The following is a 21,403-nucleotide window of genomic DNA, read 5'->3' as shown; positions in this document are numbered from 1 at the left end:
TGCTTTTTGGATTTTTACACTGCATGGCTTCCTCTCTTGATTCATTTATTTGTCTCAGGTGCCTTTCTACCATATAAAAGTGCAAGAGTGACACCACAGCATATAGGACTGGTGCTGTGTATGTGCCATATGTCCTGATTTTAAAAAAACAAACAAACCATAAACTTTAGACCATCAGCCATATTTGTTACCTTTATCTGCCAATAGCTGTAAGCTAACATTAAAAGAAATAAAAAATTAGCTGGGAAGACTACTGTACAATCAGCAAAATACAAGAGCAGGGGGAGAGATAACACAAGAAGGCAGGAGTTCTTTGGAAATATGAATGCCAATGCTAAAAGGAAAATGTATTTTTAAAAATCTCATCAGACAAAAATATGTTTACTTGGTGCTTTTGGTCTAGAAAGCTTTTATTTCTTAACACAAATAATACTAGGTTTTATGTCTTGACTTTTATGCTAAATTTACATAGCTAAAATCCAAAATGGGTAGCTTAGCTGTAATTAGTTTTCACCATCAATAAATGTCATTAGTTCACTTTTTGCTACACTTTTCTTGGTTGAAGGATGTTTTCCAAAATAAATTATTGGGATAGTCTCGCTGTAAAATAATTTCTCTCGTGTGATAATGTAGTTATGAACTTGTTACAAAGAACATGTTTTTAATTACTCTAAGTCAGGGGAGTTCTTCATGTGAGTTCTCAAACTGCAAATTGAACTTCAAATGTACATCCCCTATGTAAAACTGAAGGCTGATTAACTTGACTTTACCAAATTTTCTTCATTGGCACTGATTGAAATGACTGTTTCCATTGTGTGCATGCATTTTAGTATTAAGGAGTATGTTTTACTTTAAAAAAGAGAATGCTTTTTTTTCCCCTGTCCTTAGAGGAGAATGAGATTGATTTCTGGCATTGGAAATATGGTTTTAAATAATCTATTTATAAAATTTCTTTACGTGATTTGGAAAATAAACATATTTATTTAAGATTGTTCCTTTTGTTAGATGAAAGTGATAGATCCCTGTGAATGCAATTTCTCTGTTCTGAATAAGTGAAAAATGCTTAGAGTATTTTAAGCACTTGCATCTAAAAAACCTAAAATTAAAAATAGCTGAATTTCCACTAAGTGCTCCAGCATGCAGCTAAATAGAAGGCAATTTTCTAGCACAAAATCTGACCCTATTTGTATTTCCTCATGATTTTTTGGTTTTTTAGTTGAATGGGAGAAATGTGAGTACTCTGTTCATTATACTGCTTTAGTGCTGTAATTGTGAGGAGTCTACTGATGTGGTAAAGTATGAAATCAGCCCCCAAATTCTGAAGCTGAAGGGAGGCTGCACTGGAGCTGGGTTACCTATAGGAAAAATAGGGGACATGACCAAGAAATCTGAGTTTGCCTGCATACACTGTACAAGATGTCCTGTATATTTGAACATGAAAAAGTGTACCTGTGTATTTGAATGGAGAATGTACATGTGCACTCTGCAAATTACGGAAGAAAACATATGACTAAAATGTGGGTATTTTCTTATTTTAGCTGGTCTATGTTTTAAATATTTCAGATTTGGGCTTTTCACGTTGAATCTAAGTAGAGGTATTTCCATGCTCTTTCATACAGTTGCATTCAAATGGTAGAGAGCCAAAAGCCTAGTAGGGTACAGACAATGGGACAGTGATAGGCAGATGCTTTAACATAGACTTGTGGCCATCCTTATATCTCAGAATATGTGCTTAGTGGTTTTGTATTTTTACTTTGGGGCTCCTTAGTAGTTACATATGATTGCACAGGTAAAGGATGCCCCTGAAAAAATGCTGAATATTTTGATACACTCTTCAGTCTTTGCATACAAATGCACTGAAAAGGCCAGGTTGGGTGTACAGGGTATATACTTGTAAGGCAGAAAACCTATTCCTAAATTCTTGCTCTGCCTAATTTGGAGCAGGTCTTTGAACCAAGCTTTCTCCAGCTCAGAAAATGTGCTATACTGCCATGTAATCAGTCACTTAATCTTGAAACCATTGCTTAAATAATTGCTTTTTTACAGGAGCAAGAGCCTGAGCCTTAACTCTATTGCCTGCCACATACTGAACTATAAGGAAGGTCATCCTTTTTTATTCAGTGATTATTTAGACTAAGAGGAATGGGCTAACAGAGTAGGAGGTTAAGTAGTCCTATTCCATTCCACCTTGCAATAATGAACAAGAGGGAAATTCCCTTTTATCAGCTTGGATCTCATTCAGGCTCAAAATGAGAAGTGAGGTTAGGCGAGGGAATGAAGAAACTGGGTAACCAGCTCAGCAGCCAAACTATGGAACTATACTTTAGGAATTTGGGGTGTGTTCAGGTTTCTCTCACATTGTCTAGTGTCAGTGCTGACTTTGGAGCCTACACTCCTTAGAGGAAGTCTGTGCATCTGGTAGTCCTAAAGTTAATACATAACAAACTCTGAGAAGTGAAATCAAGGCTCTGGCTTCGGTTAGTCCCATTCTTAGGTAAATGAACTTTCCTTTGGATTACATAGTTAATGTCATATGCTTAAAATATTGCCAAGAACTCCACTGGATATCTAAGCTGGGTATAGCTTATTTTGCAGATTTATTTCTGGAGTAACTCTTTTCTGCTTTGCTTTGCTAACAGCAAACTGTATTGAATGTCCGAACGGGAAGATGCATGTCTTTGTTCCCCCAGCGAACAGCTGAAATGTTTTTAAGCTAACTAGTGAACTGTTTTAATACAATTGCCTTTCATGAAAGGAGTTATTTTTGCATTTGTTGATTGACTTCTGATCTCTACTGGAAAATGTATTAATGATAGTGTTTGCTGCTGTTGGCTACTTGTGACCTGTTTTCTCATATTTTCTTTTTCAGGAGAAGTCCTTTTCGATCTCTTAATAGAGAAATTTGTTTCTAACTCTGCCGGTATTTTAACTACAGCTAGCAGTCTGCTGCATTATCAGTCATAATCTTCCATTAATGATCATCACTGAGTGGTGCATGTGGGTCTACAAGTGTTCTTCAATACTTAATGTAAGAACAGAAAACCCAAGAAGCAGCTAGGCTAGGCTAGGCTAGTAGCTAGGCTACTCATTGGCTCATTTGTGTAAGTATCAAGTCAGTACGGTCAGTTCAGAAAATCCAGATGAGGCATATTTGAAAGCATGTAGAATATGAAATTAAGCATCCTTATAGTCATGCAGTTTTTTCAATGTAAATTTTGATCCATTGGAGGATACCCATCTGTCTCTGGAATTTGAGCCCAGAATGTTAGTCATGAAATCTAAATCTACACTAGTTTAGAATTAAACTTCATGCCTTTTTTTTTTTTTTAATGTCTCAGTCCTATATTTGTCCATATTGTATGCCCATGCATTCTCACATTGACTTGAGAATTCTTGCATATGTAAATATTTCTATGTTTAAGACTCCTGTTTGGTTTGCTGTTTTCTTTTCTAGGGGATTTAGACAGAAAACAAAATATGAGCTTTGAAAGTAGAAAATCCTCCTTCCAAGGACTGCAAGGCACCAACAACAATCTTCATCTTAAATATGTCTACACATGTGTAGATGTACTCTTATGTAATGCACTCTATACAACATGAAGTAAATTAGTTTTAGAACTACTGCAAAGTGAAATATAAATTTTCCCTTAGGTTCCTAAACTAAGTCATCTGGTGTGTTTTCTACAGTATAGAGTTTTCTGTAATCATTCATGTAGCCTTGTGTAGCTATAAAATCTTCTATAAGTTCTATAAGGTTCTGTAATCAGTGAAAAGTATCTTTCTCTGCTGTGAGTAAACAGTAAGTACAACTATTTTCAGATTTTTTCAATGTTGTTGTGTTATTTATTTTATCTTCTGGTTGCATTATAATTAATGTTGTTTTATTACTAACCAGGCTAGATGTAAATCAATTCAGGTGAGGCCAAAAGATGTCTAAACCTACCAAAACCTTGTTTGGCTTCCAGTTTAAGTACTTATCATTCTGTGTTGGTGCAGGCCCCAGTCAGTTATGCAGTATGAAAACAAGTTCTGTCTCACACACCAAGCTAGCAAGATTCCAGAAGCTGATCGTACTCTTTTTAATAAAACCTCCAGAGTTTCTCTTCCTCCTACTTACAGGACTCCTAATACCTGCTTAGCAAACAAAGACTATAGATGAACCCACTTCTGTCACAGTCCTGTGGAAAGAATTGAAGGACCCGGTGATTACTTCTTTTGTCTGACAACCTAATGGTTGACTTGTTTAATCAGGAGTTAGTGGTTCAAATCTGTCTCTGTCCCAGGAGAGATTACAGCAGTGTTGGGAGGTAAGCACCTCTTACTTCAAGTGAAGTCTCACAGGTAGCACACTATGCGACAAAATGGACTGATTCATCCTCCTCAATTTTAAAATGAAAGAGTGGATCATATTCAGAACAGTGAAATGTTTGTCTATGGATTTCGGATTATGTTTCCCTGTGTGGAAACTTTAACGTTTCACTGCATGTGGTCATACTTCCTTTTTTATGTTGGTGTAACCAAGCAAGTTGTGTAACATTTTGTTCAGATAGAGTTAGCAGGGAAATATGAAGATTGTGCATGGAGGAAAATGACCTTCATCATGGATTTTTTTTTCTTCTTTTGTTTACCATACTGCCCTGCTCCAAGATTTATTTTTTTTTTCACTAGAAAAGCAATGAAAAGCCCAGAACTATTGCAGTTTAAATGTTTGGTTAATCCACAAGATGCCTGCCTTATCACGTCTGCCACCATGATGTATTTTCAAGTTGCCTCTTGCAGATAACAATGTAGTACATCTTCATGTTTCAAAAATACCTGTCCTCTTCAAAGTCAAAAAGGATGAATCAATATGGCTTGTCTGTTTCAAAAGTATTACACAGGAAATATCATTTTCTATCATAGTAGTGTTGTCAATGAACATCTTGGAGATATTTTTGAGTTCTTTGACCAAGCCTTATAAAAAACTGTAGTCAATGGGGCATGAGACTTTTATGTGAACTCTACAGTTTGACATACAAATAAGGTAATGCATTCATAGTGACTAACTAACCATATGTCCTGGTTTTGCTAGTATAGAGTTAATTTTGTTTTTTCTCCTTAGTAGTTAGAATAGCTGTGTTTTAGTTTCAGTGTAAGACTTGTTATGAGAGGAATGTTGATAAAAATACTGATGGTATTAGTTGCTGCTGGAGCCCAAGGCCACCATGTTTGGCTGGTTCACAGCTGTATAAAGACTGGGAAGGAGAAGCGCAATGAATAGCAAAACCCAAAACTGACATTTGGATGTGCCAATGAAATATTCCATATCATATTATGTCATATTTAGTATATTATCTGGGGCTGACCGGAAACGGGGGGTGATTCTCTCTGGCTCAGGCTCTTGCTCTTCCAGGATTGCGGTTTTGGTTCGGGATTGTTGCTCTTCCGGGATCGTTATCTGGGAACAGGCCAGGCTTGTTCGGCGAGTGGTGAGCAGTTGCACTGTGATTACTAATTTATATTTTATTACTGTTATCATTATCTCTACTATTTTAATATTAGTATTATTTTAAGTTTTCTTTTATTTCTATTATTAAACTGTTCTTATCTCATCCCACAAGCCTCCTTAACCTCGCCCCCCAATCCTCTCCCCTATCCCCTGGGATGGAGGGGAAGTGGGTGAATTGCTGTGTTGGCTGCTGGCCAAGGGCTGGACCAGTGAAAATATCACACCATGCATGCACTTTTAGCTTAGTACATTTAAGTTATTTGACCAAATTAACCTGACTCAAGATTAAAGAGGTTCACAAGCCCGATACTTCATATATGGAAATAAAGAATAATTAGATTGAGTGTAAATAATATAGAAGGAAAAATAAAATGAAAATTGATGTTTCTGGTAACCAAAGAGATACGGAAAAAAAAAGTTAAACTGTGTAGTTGGACTTATTTAAACGTTTCCTTGTGTGGAATTATAAGAAATTCTCTCTAATCTCTTCACATTGAAAGACAGTATGTTGGGAACAGATTTTAGTTTTGCAGTAAAACTGTGAAGTTAAGGTTTGATGCTTTCATCTTGTTAGCCAAAGTACTACAGTGTCTGGTTATATGAAATAGTTTAGCCAGAGAACGTCTCTTTAGTGTTGGATTGATAGTCCGTTACAGGTTTGAAGTTATCAGAAGGCACTAACAGAAAGCACCACTGAACAACATTGGTCCTACATTCCTCAGGTCATATTGCTTGAGCAGGGATGGATGAACTTCTGTTTCATTCTAAATAAACACAGGTAAAGTGATTTGAAACATTTGATGTGAATTTGAACATGACTGGATATGCATTTCTTTCAAGGAAATTGTCCAAAAGCATAGCATAGCACTGTCCAAAACAAGAAAATTTGGAAGAAAGGGCTTGGGGAAAGAATGAGAGGAAAGAGAGAAATAGAAGCACCTACAGAAGAGAAGAAATCCTAAGAAAATTAGATATACTAACTATGCTAACCTCACTTTGTTTTTCACTCCAACACGTGACACAAACTTTTGTATGGCTTTCATGCAGAAAACTAATCTGGTAAAGAGTTAAAAGCCCCAAACTGTCCTAAATTTAGGAACCCCATCCAGTTTTGCAAGCTCATTTATCACATATTTATCCATATTTATTCAAGCATTCCTTGAATCACTGCCAATATCCTCCAACCCCCACAAAAGCTTGTTACCTCATTATTAAGCCTGCTGATCTGTTGTTTGGTCTCTTCTGCTTTGATAACAAGCACAGCAGCACCAATTTCGGCCTCTGAAAGTAATTCAAATGCATGTAAATGAAAGAAGTATTATAACTTGGAAACAGCAATGACATTCTTATCTATTCTTATCCATTCTTTCCTATTGCTTTACATTTAAACCTAGTTTTCACTTGGATCAAATGAAAACAAAATCTTGTGTATAATGTATAAGAAAAGTGTGAAGTGTGACAAAGAAAGTATGTACTGCCATCTTCAATCTGGACCTGAAAGGACTGAAAATGATAGTTCTGGTGCCAACCATGTGATGTGTCAACTGTTTTTAAAAATCATAGTTATAATTAAACTTCTATTATTATTTTTCTGTTTGTCTTCAAGAGGCAAAAAAAAAATGTCCTAGTTGCCTCCATGCAAAAGGTACAAAATTACGTGAGGACTGTTGACTTGTAAGAGAGGGGATGTTGGAAACAGTCTGAACTACAGTAGTTGTGTTAATTTGGCATTAGTCCATTGCTCTTCCCCCTGTCTCTTTATTTCTTTCTTTTTTTTTTTCTGTGTTGACATCCTGTATTTCTTTGTATTGCTATTTTATCAACCTTTTCAGAGTGTAGGTCATTTAAGGCTTCTAAAACCTCTTGCTATTCAAGGTTTTCCCTCTTTTACTTCTGAAAATCTAGGTACTTCCATACTTCTCTGCTTCTGTAAATATCTTTAACAAACATTGAGAGCCAAGTTTATATATGGCTCTTTTTGATTTTTTTTTTTTAATTATTTGGTATTAGAATGTTTTGATATTAAATTTCATCCTTGTGTTTAGTACCTTCCATGCCTAAAGGTTTGGGAGCATGGACCTCCTGGCTGATCCTACAATACTGCTGGTAAAATACAATGCATGAAAATAAAGAACTCTGCATGCTGTTTTATTATGACTGTCTATTAGCAGGAAAACAACAAATGGCCTTCAGGACCCTGTTGTATTTTTCTGCAGTAGCCATTCTGGTACTGAAATGGTACTGAAAGTACAGATCTACGTTAAATCCATTTATACCACTTTTAAGGATTTCCCCTTCCGAGAATTGAAGAAACAAAGGGGAACAAAAAGCAGTTATGAAAACTGTTTTCTCTAAGGAGTGATTTTCCCAGGCAAAACTCACCTCCAAGTGTAGGAGATAACCTGGATTCCTGCCTGAGCTGATCAGAACTGAAGTCAAAGGATTGGCTTTCCTCATTATGGTTTCCATCTTCAATCCCATCAACAACTCTGTTGAGAAAAATTGGAGTGATGGAGCAGTTTCATAAACAGTTTCATAAACATCACATTCAAAATTATGTTGTCAAAATTACTCCTAAAGGGAACATTTTTAAGCAATGGTAAATTTTGCACAACATTAAGCTTAGAGAAAAGTAAAAACTATTATATTGGTATAAGTTCCTTTGAGTTACTAAAGATTAAACTTACTGTTAGAGGAAGGAATGTGAGGCCAGACATAATTAACAGAAGTTTCAAAATTTTCTTGACTTCTGCAGTATATTCTGGGTCCTAAAACAACCTGTATTAAATATAGTTTGCTTTTCATATCTAAAGTAAGATAGTGCTGTTCTTCTACACGTACTAAAGATTCTTCACCATGCTCTTGTGAAGTTTAAATGTCCCTGCACTTAACAGTTAGGCTCTTCTATTAGGATTACTTAGGCAGAGCTTAAGCCTGAACATAACATATTTATGAAAGCATCTCTGTAAACCACAGTCAAAATTGTTTTTTCCATGCAAATACCTATTCTCAAATTTGGTTAAAGCTAACTAGCTCAGGCAGAGAAATCTGGTTTGCAAATTTCGTATAGGAAGGTGCGTAGACAAGCTTGCAATGTCCCAGTTACATTAGTATTGGTATTGGATCTAACTATTACATAAGGTATTTTTGTCAGTTATTTCTACCTATGCATTGTAGTTGACCTCCAATTTGCAGTGCCAAGAAATCCAAAGAAAAAAAAATGAAGCATTTTCTATAATAATCAAGTGTTGCATACAAAGAATAGAAAACTGGTATCAGATGGAGGAATCTATGCACATTATTAAAATATATAATTATGAATTTATTTTGTTCTACTTTATAAAAAATTTTGCTTATAAAGTCAATGAAAGTGACTCAGAAAATTGCCAACTGATAGATGTGGAGCATCAATTTCTTGTTTTGTCTAGGCACAAGATTCAGAATTTGTTTTAGAGTAGGCAGATGAGTTAAATACTAATCTTGAAGAGCTAGAGTGGAGAGTTCTGACCCTCTTGATCAAGTGATAACTTTGTGATGATGGAAATTAGACTTTCCATCTAATAAGGATATTCTCAAGCAAATCTCTTGACTGGAAATGGTTGGAGAAAGGAAGAACAGACAACACTGAGGTATACGTGATGTATGTGCCTCTGCGCACATACTGTATATCCTTGTCCTTCTTGGCTCTTTGTATGGGTTTAGGGCTCTGTGTCATGTCTGAATGTTCATGATACCATTTGGATTTTACTAGACTTCACTCTAATATTAACCAGCCTCTGGGAGGAGATGAGACTAATGGTACTTAAGCTGCTCTGGCCTATACTGTTATCTGCAGCTGAAAACCTGAATGATTACTTTGTTTGAAATTTACTATAAAACCTATTTAATGTCATCTGGCCTCACTGCTTCACAAAGCAAATTTTAAACACCAATATCCCTTTTGTAGAGATTTCTAATTATATTAAATGCTAACATTTTAACTGCCTTTAAAGCACACAAGGGAAAACCTACTCAGACGTGACTTGGAATTTATAGATGCTATATTCTTTAAAGTGTTTAAAGATTCAGGCTAAAAAGAAACCATATTAGCAAAAATAGCTACTTCTGGAGAGCTAAAAGGTGGGCTTCTTTGTGGGAAATAAATATGTAATGGGCAAGCTAGTGAGCTGAAAACATGAGGGCACAAAAGTAATTGGAAGTCTCACCCCTTTCTGAATTAGCTATTGTACAGCCCTCAATTTTGTCCTGAACGCAGACACCTCCACTCCTAGAAGCCAAAAAGTCAGAAAAGATTAACATCTGACCTCTTCTATCCAGTCAATCAGGGCTAGAGTGTACTTGTCCATATGGGTCTGAGGAGATTCAAATGCATAAATGCCTCCTCCCAGGACTGCCTTTATTATCACTTATGCTTTCTTCTTTTTGATGCTCTTGTACTTCAGAGGCAGTACTCGAAAAGTGGTTGGGAAGACTATGACTGTATCCTGGAAGTTAGGATGCTGGTATCTATTCCTTGCTATTTAATATTTTAGCCTGTCTCTGTGCTTTATTGCTTTCACTATGGTGTACAAGGAAAGAACCTGAAGCACTGGCAAAGAATTCTAGTTGGCCTACCCTAGGGAATATTCAGAGTAGAACATGTTTCTTAAGCAGACAAAGTATATTCTCTTCACAAAGTGTGGTTATACACCTCACAAATGCACTGACTGGACATTTCAACCAGTCTTACCCTTCCCCTTACACTGCTGTCCGACAGAAAACAAAAGTGAGTATCTTAATTAAGGTTTTATTTTCTCTTAATACTTACTGAGAAACATTTGAGGCTCTTATTAAAGCAGTTTTAACTTGTCAGTTTAAATGTTCTAATAATGTAAACTCATTCTGGGAAATAGTACAAAAGTGTTTTGTCTGGAAAACAAAGTCTGAAAAACACATATGTCTTAGGCCAATTTTCCATCCTATTAATAGGATTATTCTGCAGTTATAAAGTTGTGGCTGGAAATAGGAAATAATAATATGTGTAACAGCACTTGTTTCACATTTGCTCTTGCAGCCTTGGGTGCCAATGTCTGGCTGCATATGTTCAGCACAATAATGAGCAAGATTACATTTCAGCAGAAAATATGAAAAGTAGCTTTTCCCTGAATTACAAGTTGTTATGCAAATGATAATGACCCTTACTCATAGCTGACCTGAACCAAATTCATATGAGATCTATGAAAGAAATGAGAAAATATCCACTATGCATTTAAATTATGTTAGTGTAGAAGCTCTTTTTTCACACATTATCTTCCCCTAAGTTGACAAAACTAAAATTGTTTTGTATCCTGCTTCTATGTGAAATGTAACTGTACTGATTAAATATACGATGGGGGTGAAAGATTTCTATATAGACTTCCATGTCCTTTTTATGATTGCATCTTTAGGGACAGGGTCTTGACACAACTAAACAAATACTGGTCAAACTGTGGCTACTTCATGTTTGCAATGGCAACTTGCTGAAACCTTTAGTGAATAAAGGAAGTTCTTGAACATGTGAAATACTTCGAATTATAGAAACCAAAACCTGAACTGGAGGATCAAATGCTGCAGCTCCTCATATGTGAAAAAGTGATTGTGATTTCTGTAACGAACTGATCCTAAAACTCCTGGTTAATAGTTTTATTATTATGTTGCAGCAATTTAGAAATAAGACACATAAATTGCCTTACAAGTGACATAAAAGTAAAAAATTAAAATATTTTAAATGATGCAATAATAATAATACCACAATAAATTATCGTATGACTCTTGTTTATGTCAAAAGTCACAGCAAAACAGATTTTCTCAACTCCATATTTACTCTCTACATATCATGCATTAAAGGTTTCCTTTCTCTAATGTAGAAAAACCCTCTAAATATTTTCTAAAATTGCTAGACAATAGTTTTCCATTTTAGTCCTCTACTCCAGTAATTTTTGTATTTGCACAGCTCTGCTGTATTATCATCTACTTGCTTTCTAAATTGCTGTCTCTCTGATGGACTCAGAATATTTCACAGTGCTATTGTGGGAATGTATACTATTATAGGAGGACAAGATGATACCATAAAGCCAGACTATTCAAATAATAATTTTTGTAATTGCTCAATACTTTCCCTTTTTACTGGTAGAAATACTTTATTTCGCAATAATGTACTAAAGTCATAACATTCTGCAGAGTGTGTAATGGTTCTGCAGTAAGAGGACTTTTCCTTCTCTGTGGGATGAACAAAAGTATCAACTGTTAAAGAAAAAATATTTTATAGTGTTACAATAATTATATTTTTAATAGGAGTTACATGATAGAGAAGAAAATAACCGTTTGCAGCTATTACCTTGGGCTCAGGTCAGGTGGACCACTGGTGGTCAGTGCTGAAAGGTGTAACTTAAGGTTTTTTTCCTTCCTTCTGGAGCAGTAATGGAGCTCAGTTTCATGTTTGGTTCTTGAGGGGTTTGAACTGCAAGCACGGATGGGTGAATGAAAGGGCACCGTTCCTGAGGCCAACTGCTTCAAGTTCCTCCCTAGGTTGCTTTTATTGTTTCCAGCCTTCTTCTGCTGAGAGCAATTTGTTCTTTTTGTATGGACTGGTGAAAGGGTGTTGCTCTCATCCTCTCCCTCCTCATCCTCGTCTTCATCTTCCACAATTGAAGGGAGTTTCTTCTTTATACTTCCATTTCCCTTAAGCTCTGTCTAAAATAGTAGATAATACATACTAGCGTAAAATTCAGAGCCTGATGTTGCAGAAACACAATTTCTTCTGGTGTTCATCTCGGAACAAACCCAGATCTAGCACAGCTTTCATTTCTCATTAGAGATAGCTCTTTTGGAACTCTTCCATAGCTTCCCTCCTCATCTATGGCTATATGTGCATACATAAGAAAAATACAAATTAGAAAAGGTCACTAGCAACGTAGCCAGGGAACTCACTGCAATATATTTTGTTACCAAGGCAGACAGCACTAGTTCTTACAAGCCATGTGCCATATGTACACTTGAGTAGATTAATATTGCTTTACTGAGGCATTATTTCTTTTGAATATTACACTTTCAGACTCCTGGGGGACCAAGGGAAAAAACTGATGCTGATAACTAATATAATTCCACATTTTCATATAGAACCATTTATAACGTATAAATAGCATTTACACCAGTTCAGCTCAAGCCCAGATGCCCTCTGTATCCTTCTTAGTTGTTGTAACTGAAACCACTGCTGGGATAGTAGACAGATTTTCCAGTTTATACAAAGTCCTGTTAATGCATCAATAGTACGACACTGTCAACTTCAGAACTGAGTCATCAAAAAGCAGAGCTATATGTGTGTTTTTTTTTTTTTTTAAAGGCAATTTAAATGCTTGATATTGGAACCAAGGCAATTTAAAGGCACCACAGAGCTGACACAGACAGTTCTGTACTTTATGTGCTAATTAAAGCACAGTGTAAAAGAGCAATGTATTGTTCGTTATTGTTTCATGGTAACAAAATACACTGCTCATGAGTGCTGAGATATGCCAACATGGAGATACTGTCAGGATCAGGCCGTAACTCAAAAATAGTTCCATTTATTCCCATGGTACAACTTACTGTATTTATTGGTAGAAGGTGAATGGACTAAGGCAGAATCAGGTTCCAAGTTAAATTAACAGACTCTACACATCTCAGTGAAAAGTACAGCCAAATGCAACTTCATGGTTTCAGAAAAGGTTGCTATTATTATTTTTTTTTTTCCAGGCTACTTCTCTTAATCAAGCTTGATTAAGGCACTATTAACTTTAGATATAAAAATCTCAAATGAGTTTATATAGTCAAATTTCCCATATTCAAGCCAAGTAAGATTGCCTGGGTGAAAATTCCAGTGGAAGGTGTCCCTGCTCATGGCAGGGGGGTCGGAACTAGATGATCTTTAAGGTCCCTTCCAACCCAAACCATTCTATGATTCTATGATTTGGAGAATTTATCTAAATGTTCTAAGACCCGATTGGTTATCTTTCTAAATGTTTTGCAGCATGGATTTAAGTGTGCTACGACACACTTCCATTGAGTGAATGCTCTTCTCTTAGTATATGTTGACAGATTTAGTAAACTAGATCCTTTCCATCTGACATGTATGAAAAGGTAATAATTTAAAAACAGTGCCAAAAGACCTGCCTATATAAAATATAATAGCCTTGTTATCAACCATAACAGCTATCTGAAGTCTATCATGATGATAAAATTGTATAGGACCTGGCACTATTGCAGCCTGTACTCTACAGAGAATGAGTGTTACCCATAATCAAAATTTTGGCTTGGGTAACCATGTATTTGAAATGCTATAGTAGGATATCCAAATCCAGCACCTGGAAGAAAAGATCATAAGCTGTTACTCCTAAATTGGACAGTGGCGGAACTATCTGCAGGATGCTATTTAAAGTCTCATTCTGAAACCATGGAAGTCAGTTGGAGTTTTTCCAGCTTTGCTCTGGTCACGACTGTATGCATGTTTCAAAGTCAAGCTTGGCATATTTAAAACGTGATTAACGTACCTGAGATAGCGTAGACTTGTTTGATAATTTTGATATTACCTGAAAGAACAAAACAAAATTAAAAAGTAGCAAATATGTGCACCTGCACAGTGTTGACTTCCATGAGCATACAAACATCTAAACCAAAACATTTATGCTGATAGAAGAAAAGAGTCTCATGATGAAACAGCTGTATTAACTTAAATGGTGACACAGCACTGAACTCAGGATACTCCTTGAAAACAGATGCTGTGCAGAAGAAAAAAAAAAAAAAGGTTATTTTTATTAAAAAGATCGTTTCTGCAAAAATAACTTTGGCTTAAGGCTCCAAATCTATGAATGAATGTAGATGGGTGAATTTATGCCTAGTGAGTTTCAGTGCTGTTTTGATGGAATCCCATGCAGGAACAGTGCTCTGCTTTGGTCCTCCTCTTTGTAGCTTTAGCTTCTGTGCCAGCCTAGTCCTTACATGCAGATGATCTTACAGAATGTTACAGAACGATGATCTAACTAACTGTAGCATCTTTGGGGAATTTTCAAAGGCGGTGATGGGACTGAGGTGAGAAGAACCAATATAATCCTGAGGGAGATATGTACCTAACAGCTCTTCAAGGCCATGACATTTTCTCTTCTTGGATTAAACAGAAAGTAAAATGAAAGAAAAGGAAGAAGAAAAAATCATGCAAGTTTGGTGTGTAACTACTTCCAATGAAATCCACTGGAACTGCTGAATAATATCTGTTATTGAAATCCTGTTGTTTATTTGAATATCCACACTTGACCACAGGTAAGTCTCTAACAGCAAAAAAGTAGCAAATATGCTGTATTTATAGGAAAATTTTAGTCTGCCAGGTAGAATTTTCAGAAGTGATTTTCAGCTTTCCTAAACCCACATGTCAAGATAAAAGGTGCTTAACAGTCATCAGTTTTAAATTCATAACATTAGTTTATTTTTCTCCAAACTCAGATAGAAGAAGTTAAGCCTTTATGGAAGTCCTTGGGACTTTCCAATTTGTTTAATAAAAGATTTTGGAACTCCTAAATAAACAAATTTTAGACAGAGATTTAGAAAAAATAATTGGGTGGTTTTTTTTTTTTTTTTTCTTTTTCTTCATAAGTCTTTCAGGTTAACCTGAAAACTGTTTTATAGTTTCTCATAAAGGTGAGAGTACTAGTAGCGGCATAATATGCTAATACACAATATTTACGTTTGTTTTAGCAGAAATCCTGCTCCACAACAGCCAAGCCAGTAACAGATGTATCAGTAACTTTAGCAATAACACTCTAATAACTGACAAACAGAACAACTGCAATAATTAGGGTATGTAAATAAAATAACTGCTGTATTCTTCCTAAGTTAGATAAATTACTAGATGATATTAGCAGAGGAAGAAATCTCATATACTGATATCTCCCAGCTTGCACTGTAATCTCTGCCAATTGAAGAAACACCATCTCCTTCAAGATTCAGGAGAACAGGAAGCATACTAAAATATTAAAGTCAGAATTAGGAAGTACTAATGGCCCACTTTGCACATATGTTTAAGAAGATTAATTTACAATACTGCCCAGATTTTTGGGGCATCTGTTTGCTTAGCTTCTAGGCACAGGTGCAGTATGAATGTTAAATAGCAACCTTAATTAAAACTCTAAGCCAATCCCAAATGTTAGAAGCTTCACAAAAAACAATTTTGGAAAGTAAGAATTTGTCTGCTGAAGGCTTTAGGAGTGACTTATCATTTGTAGTTTGTAATGCTGGTGGATTTCTCCTCACTTTTTTTTCTTCTCCTGAGCACATGTACATCTTGAAAACGGAGACAAAGAAATCATTATATGGGTGTTTCCCAGATGTCCTGGTGGCATTTCCCACAGCTCTGCTAGGGTCATTCAGCTGGGTTGGGCCTTCTGCTCCGTGATCAGGTGGTAGCACTGTCACCTGGCTTCAGGACCTCCCTGCCACCCATCAGCAGCCACAGCCACCCTTCCAATCCTCCTCTGCTCTCAGTGTTACCCTTGCTGGTCAATGCAGCAGGGAGAAACTGGCTACAGAGGAAATGGGGTTAGTAGCATTGCCTCATGCAATGTTGCCTCATGACCTTACCAAGAGAAAGGTGAAGGTATCTTTTCCATAGTACAGAACTCACAGTAGAGTGTTGCAATTCTGTCTGTATTAATACACTGCAGCCACATTTACTGCTTGTATCTTTGAACACCATATCTTGCACACATAAAACAGAGGCCTGGACTTTATGACTTGGTAGTTGAAAGCTGGTAAAAGAAACTACAATTAATCTGTGACCAGAAAGTTCTCAAGAGTTTTGCTTTTAAACCTCCTTCAGCAACTCCCCTCTCTCTCTCTCCTTGCAAAAATACTATTCTTAAAGAGAAAAGGAAAGATGAACAAGAACACGGATAAGCCAGTCAAAGGGTAGTAAATTTAAAGACCTCACCATGCACACAGCTTTATCTCTGTAGAAATCTAGTATCAGAGTAAACAACTATGAAGTGCTGTCCTAGTTTCTGATCTGCTAAAACCTTTTATTTAAGGCAGCACACTGGTATAGCCTTCTATAAAATACTTTTTTTCTTATGCAAAAAGAAAGAGGATGCAAAATAGCTCACATGTTAGTCTTTTTAAAAGAAGTAAAACTCTTAAAAGATAGGGGCTTCTGAAAGAAAAACACAGATATTTCCCCTGATATGCTTTAAGGAAAAAAAAAAAACAAACTCAAAAGACTGATGTTAGCATGAGTTATGTGAAATACTGTCAAAGAGTCTAATTCAATTTTAAATTTCAGCCGTAGTGCCTCTTTATGTCTTGTGAAACCAGCTATTGAGTTTAATTGCACAAGACAAAACAATAATAGATCATGTACCAAAAGCAGATTAATATAAAATTCTTCCATGTATATAATCTTTTAATTGTTTAATATGTTAATATATAGAGCTTAAAAATTCAGTAATTTTTATCATTGCTAATTATGAGCACAAAAAGAACATTTCCCTATCTGAAAACACTGGTGATTTGCTGTCAAAAGCTAATGATCTGAAGGTTTTTCTAAGGTCAAGAGACAGCAGTGTTTAATAGAAGAATCTCTACCAGGAATTGTGGCCCAACCAGATAATTAGCCATACAATAATTCAAGATAAATTCCAATTATAAGATCCTAAAAAGAGAAACACAGAAATACAGCTAAATTTGGGTTTGATACATTCAATGTCCAGATAAGTAAATTTGCATTTTTGGGCTTAAAGGAATGTTATGTTTTACTGGACTGATTCAGAGAAGTAGGAACAAAAATAGAAGCATAATTTCGCTGATTTGCTTGTAACTCTTGGGTCCTAAAGTATATGAATAATTCTTTGTATCTGAGGAGTCAAAAGGTTAAAATACACTTTCAGGAAAGGATCTGAAATGAAACTACAATATTATTGTTCTTAGTTAGCATTCGGAAAGAGCAAACACCTATTGGCTGGCTGGGCAAAAAAACCCCCAAGAATGGATGCCATATGTGCTATTCTTTGCAAAGTTACTGTATAGTAATGGAAAAGATACAAGTGCCTAACAAGGGATTATTGTGCCACTTAAAAGCTTAATGCCTCATGTGTTCAGGCCTCAGTTTTCCATAATCAGGAAAATTTTCGATGAAATATCACAAGTCCTTTAAATCACAAAGGACTCAATCACTCACAAAGAGTTTCTCAGGTTAGATATGATAGTTTGATATCTACATTTACTGAGCAATCTACCTTTTTTTTTCTTTTCTTTTTAAGATTTTCTATAGTTCATTGGCTTGTTCCTATATTTTCTCAGGTTTATTATTATTTCTTTTCCTTGCTTAATGGATAGATAAAGAAAATGTATTTTGTGGAAGCTGATGCTTTCAGCATTCTCTGATACTACTTGCAGTACAGAGTATATTGAACTAGCAGCAAAAGTTGAAAAGCAGATCTGTCACCAGTATTTTATCCTAGGTGACCAGTAACTGTGAATTGCCATGAGCTCTGCAATCTTCTCTTAGGTCATTATCCTACATAATTCCTATCTTTTGAATAAACTATTGTACCCTGTGAAGTTAAGTGCTCAGTAACTGGCTGATTGTGGTTAGCTTTGGTTAAGTCTTTTTGCAAATGAATACTTTCTTGGATTCAAATTTCTCACATGAGCTTTTATATTTAGTATTAAAAGTTTAGTTTTCATATATTTCTTTAAAACTTGAATGTTAATTTCACTACATTAATTAGCAGAAATTTTTAATTATACTTTGATTGTTTCATTAACAATACAGAATCTATTGCATTTTGTGTTAAAAAGATGTCACAAAACCAAAAAATAGCAAATTGAATACCTGGTAAATATGCATGGTATAAATTGTAATTTTTACTTCTATACTCTTACTCCCTCTCACCCACCCCAAAACAGGAGAAGAAATTAGGGTCCTAGACTGCTCTGAACATACATCTTTCATAACAAACCTGTGCCAATAAGAATTAAAAAAATTAAGGAAAAGACTGTCAATGGGGTCAAAAAAAGACAAAAGGAGGAATTGCTACAACAGACCTGGCACTGACTGTACATTGCAGTAGTAGGTTGCATTTTTGGAAAAGCTTGCAGATTACTGTAGACAAAATATATACTGGAGAAAACTTTTTAAATATTCTTACAGTTTGATTACAGTCAAGTAAAGATTTACATATTATTAGTAGAAATTACAGTGAATCCTAACAGCTTTCAAAGCAATAAAACATATATGCTTAACTTCATGCAACTCTAAGATTTCACACAGACTCATAAATATTTGCAGGACTGGCCCTGTGGTTGATAGACAATTAGACACCTCAACTCAAGGCTGCATATACTGTGGAATTGTTGCTTTTAAGTTTGTATTGTTAGCTTTATCTTTAAATGAAACTTCATACTACTTTTTATGTAAATATATTTATCTAACTTCAGAGAGGCTCTTGAAAAAAGAAAAGAGAAAGACAATGAAGTGGATCTTGAAAAGTATTCTTCCAATGAATTCTACTACCTGCCAGTTCCTATATCCAAGCATCCCCAATGTCGCCAAGCTGTTTTGCTTGCACTCAGAGGTCAAATCAGTGGGACGAGTGTTAATAAGAAGTGACTCACTCAGGACACCAACACACCCGTGAACAATTTTTAAGAAAGTTCAGCTTTGTCTGGCTTTCAGGGTAAACCTTACGAAGAAAAAGGCAGGGACAGGCATAATCTGTTTCCTTATTTTAAAATCTGGGTGGTTTTTTCTTAGAAATATTTCTTCTAAATAATGAATATTTTGCTTTTTGAATGACAATTTGATCAGTAGATTAACCTCTAGTCAATTCTCCCAGAAGTAAAAAAAGTGCAAATTGAGCACACATCTGGCCCCTAGACACATTCAGAGTTAAAACTTTGGGGAAGACAACAGACATACAGTAACTGTGAAAGCAATTTGCATGATTTCACCTCAGGGCAAGAAGCCATGTCCTAGCATGTGAAGATATCAGCAGAAGTCTAAGTATATAACCTTGTTAAGTAAGAAAGCCATCATAATTTCCTTCCCCTGAGATGCAATTTGTGTTTTTTGTATATGCATAATACAGAAAAGCTGAGTGCACAGTTTTTTTGAGCTCTTGGCAGCTTTGTTACTCAAGAAGTTCCGCATAAGCTAGAAACTAAGACAACATGGATACTCAATAAGTAAATGAAATTTTTGAAGTACCATAATATAAACCAAAACCTATATCAGAAAAATCCAGTATCAGTTTTGTTGAAGGAATGAACATATTGTGTTTATCATTGGAGCCTGTCCCTGAACACTTACTCTATATGCAGTACTGTACCATATATACAGTATATATGTATATACTGTATGTATATATTTGTTACTACAATCATGTTATTATTTATCATAGCATTGAAAAGTGATCTATATGTCTTAGGTAGGAATTATTTTCAGCAGAACTCTAGTTACACTTATGTAGGCAGGTTCTGTAGCTCTGATTTTACTGAGTGAAGGTGTAGATGATTAAAGTAAAAAGTATGTGGATATATTTGTTTTTATATCAGTAAAATCTTAGACTGCATTTTTACATAAATAATTTTTTGTTTTCATTTTTGTATACTTTCATGTCTTTGAGCAGAGAGGTGGGTCTAGATGATGTTGAGAAGTCCCTTCCAACCTCAGTTATTCTACTGTTCTATGATGTTTTAAAAAGTTGCACTAAAAACATTACCAGCTCAATAAAATTGAGAACACATACTTGTATCCATGTAGAATGCCTGATTGATAAAGAAGTTGCACTAATTAAAAACAGTTTGCACAAAGTCTATATCATATTTAATTTTACACATTTCATCATGTTTCCTGGGTTTATAATATCTCTGCAAGTGATGTAGGAACTTTCCATATAAGCCAGTCTGACAAACTCATTACATCTCAAGGTAGTCTGTGACTTCAGAACTAGTGTTCTTATAGAAGAAATTGTGGTAAGTATTATCATTTCCTTCACAAATTAGTCTTACTTTACACAGAATAATAAAAGGATAGGCTACTGTAAGAATGCTTCTAAATTTAAGGCCACTGTCTGGTCGTTGCTATATCAATGCAAAATAAAAGCAATTATGAAAAACAAAAATCCACCCTCTATATTCATACAATTTTAAAGTTAAAATATAATAGGATTAATTTTATTTGCCTTTTTTCAATATAGAGACAAAGATATAATATTAATATTGTAAAAGTTATATTATCATGTTTCCTAAGGCACAGTGACCATATTTGAAAAAGTTATCAGCTAGCATCCCTGTGTAATTAAAACAGAAATATAGTTAGATTCCAAGGCAATACTCTCTGATAGCCAGGAGCTTTTCCTGGCTGAAATTCTGTTTGACAGAGTGTTTTTACCCTCTTCATACCACAGTCTAAAAACATCAATAAGCTGCTTTGCTAGCCTGGATTGTTTTTTTCAACATGTAACCCTCTAGTTAATCTTTATAATCTGATGCAGAATGCAGTAATCCCAGGAAGTTAAATGAATGAGAATGGAGAGTGTTCAAAATGACTCAAAAGCTAAAATTAGAAGTAGAATTTTGTCACTCATTTAAACATTTTAATTCTAGTCATAATGAAAATTGTTTGCATTAATCAAGAAAGTGCTAAGGTCCAATTGTGAAAATCCCAATTACATACATACATTGCATAGTCTTATCATAAAAAATATAAATTATCATAATTCCTGTCTCTTAACACATTCACAAAAGTAAAAGAATGACCACAGGGGTAGGAAATTGGGATGGGTCACATATATGTAAAATATTCCCAGACAAAATTGAATGGGTTATTTTCCTCTCCTACCCTTTGACCTCTCACACATTTTGTGAGATTCATCC

General features: G+C 35.3%; 1 protein-coding gene across 1 annotated transcript in view; it reads right to left on the bottom strand.

The window, feature by feature from the left end:
• KCNH8 (potassium voltage-gated channel subfamily H member 8) overlaps positions 1-21,403 on the bottom strand; it is a gene marked incomplete at its 5' end in the record, with an annotated part of 99,752 nt that overhangs the window by 6,425 nt on the left and 71,924 nt on the right. The window contains 4 exons of the mRNA XM_010173913.1: positions 6,693-6,769; positions 7,871-7,977; positions 11,844-12,199; positions 14,032-14,070. Of these exons, the coding sequence (XP_010172215.1) occupies positions 6,693-6,769; positions 7,871-7,977; positions 11,844-12,199; positions 14,032-14,070 (579 nt within the window). The remainder of the gene's footprint in view (positions 1-6,692; positions 6,770-7,870; positions 7,978-11,843; positions 12,200-14,031; positions 14,071-21,403) is intronic.

The sequence above is a fragment of the Antrostomus carolinensis genome, unplaced genomic scaffold (genome assembly GCF_000700745.2).
Source record: "Antrostomus carolinensis isolate BGI_N321 unplaced genomic scaffold, ASM70074v2 scaffold3128, whole genome shotgun sequence".
Lineage (NCBI taxonomy): Eukaryota > Metazoa > Chordata > Aves > Caprimulgiformes > Caprimulgidae > Antrostomus > Antrostomus carolinensis.
This window is presented reverse-complemented; position numbering and strand designations above follow the sequence as displayed.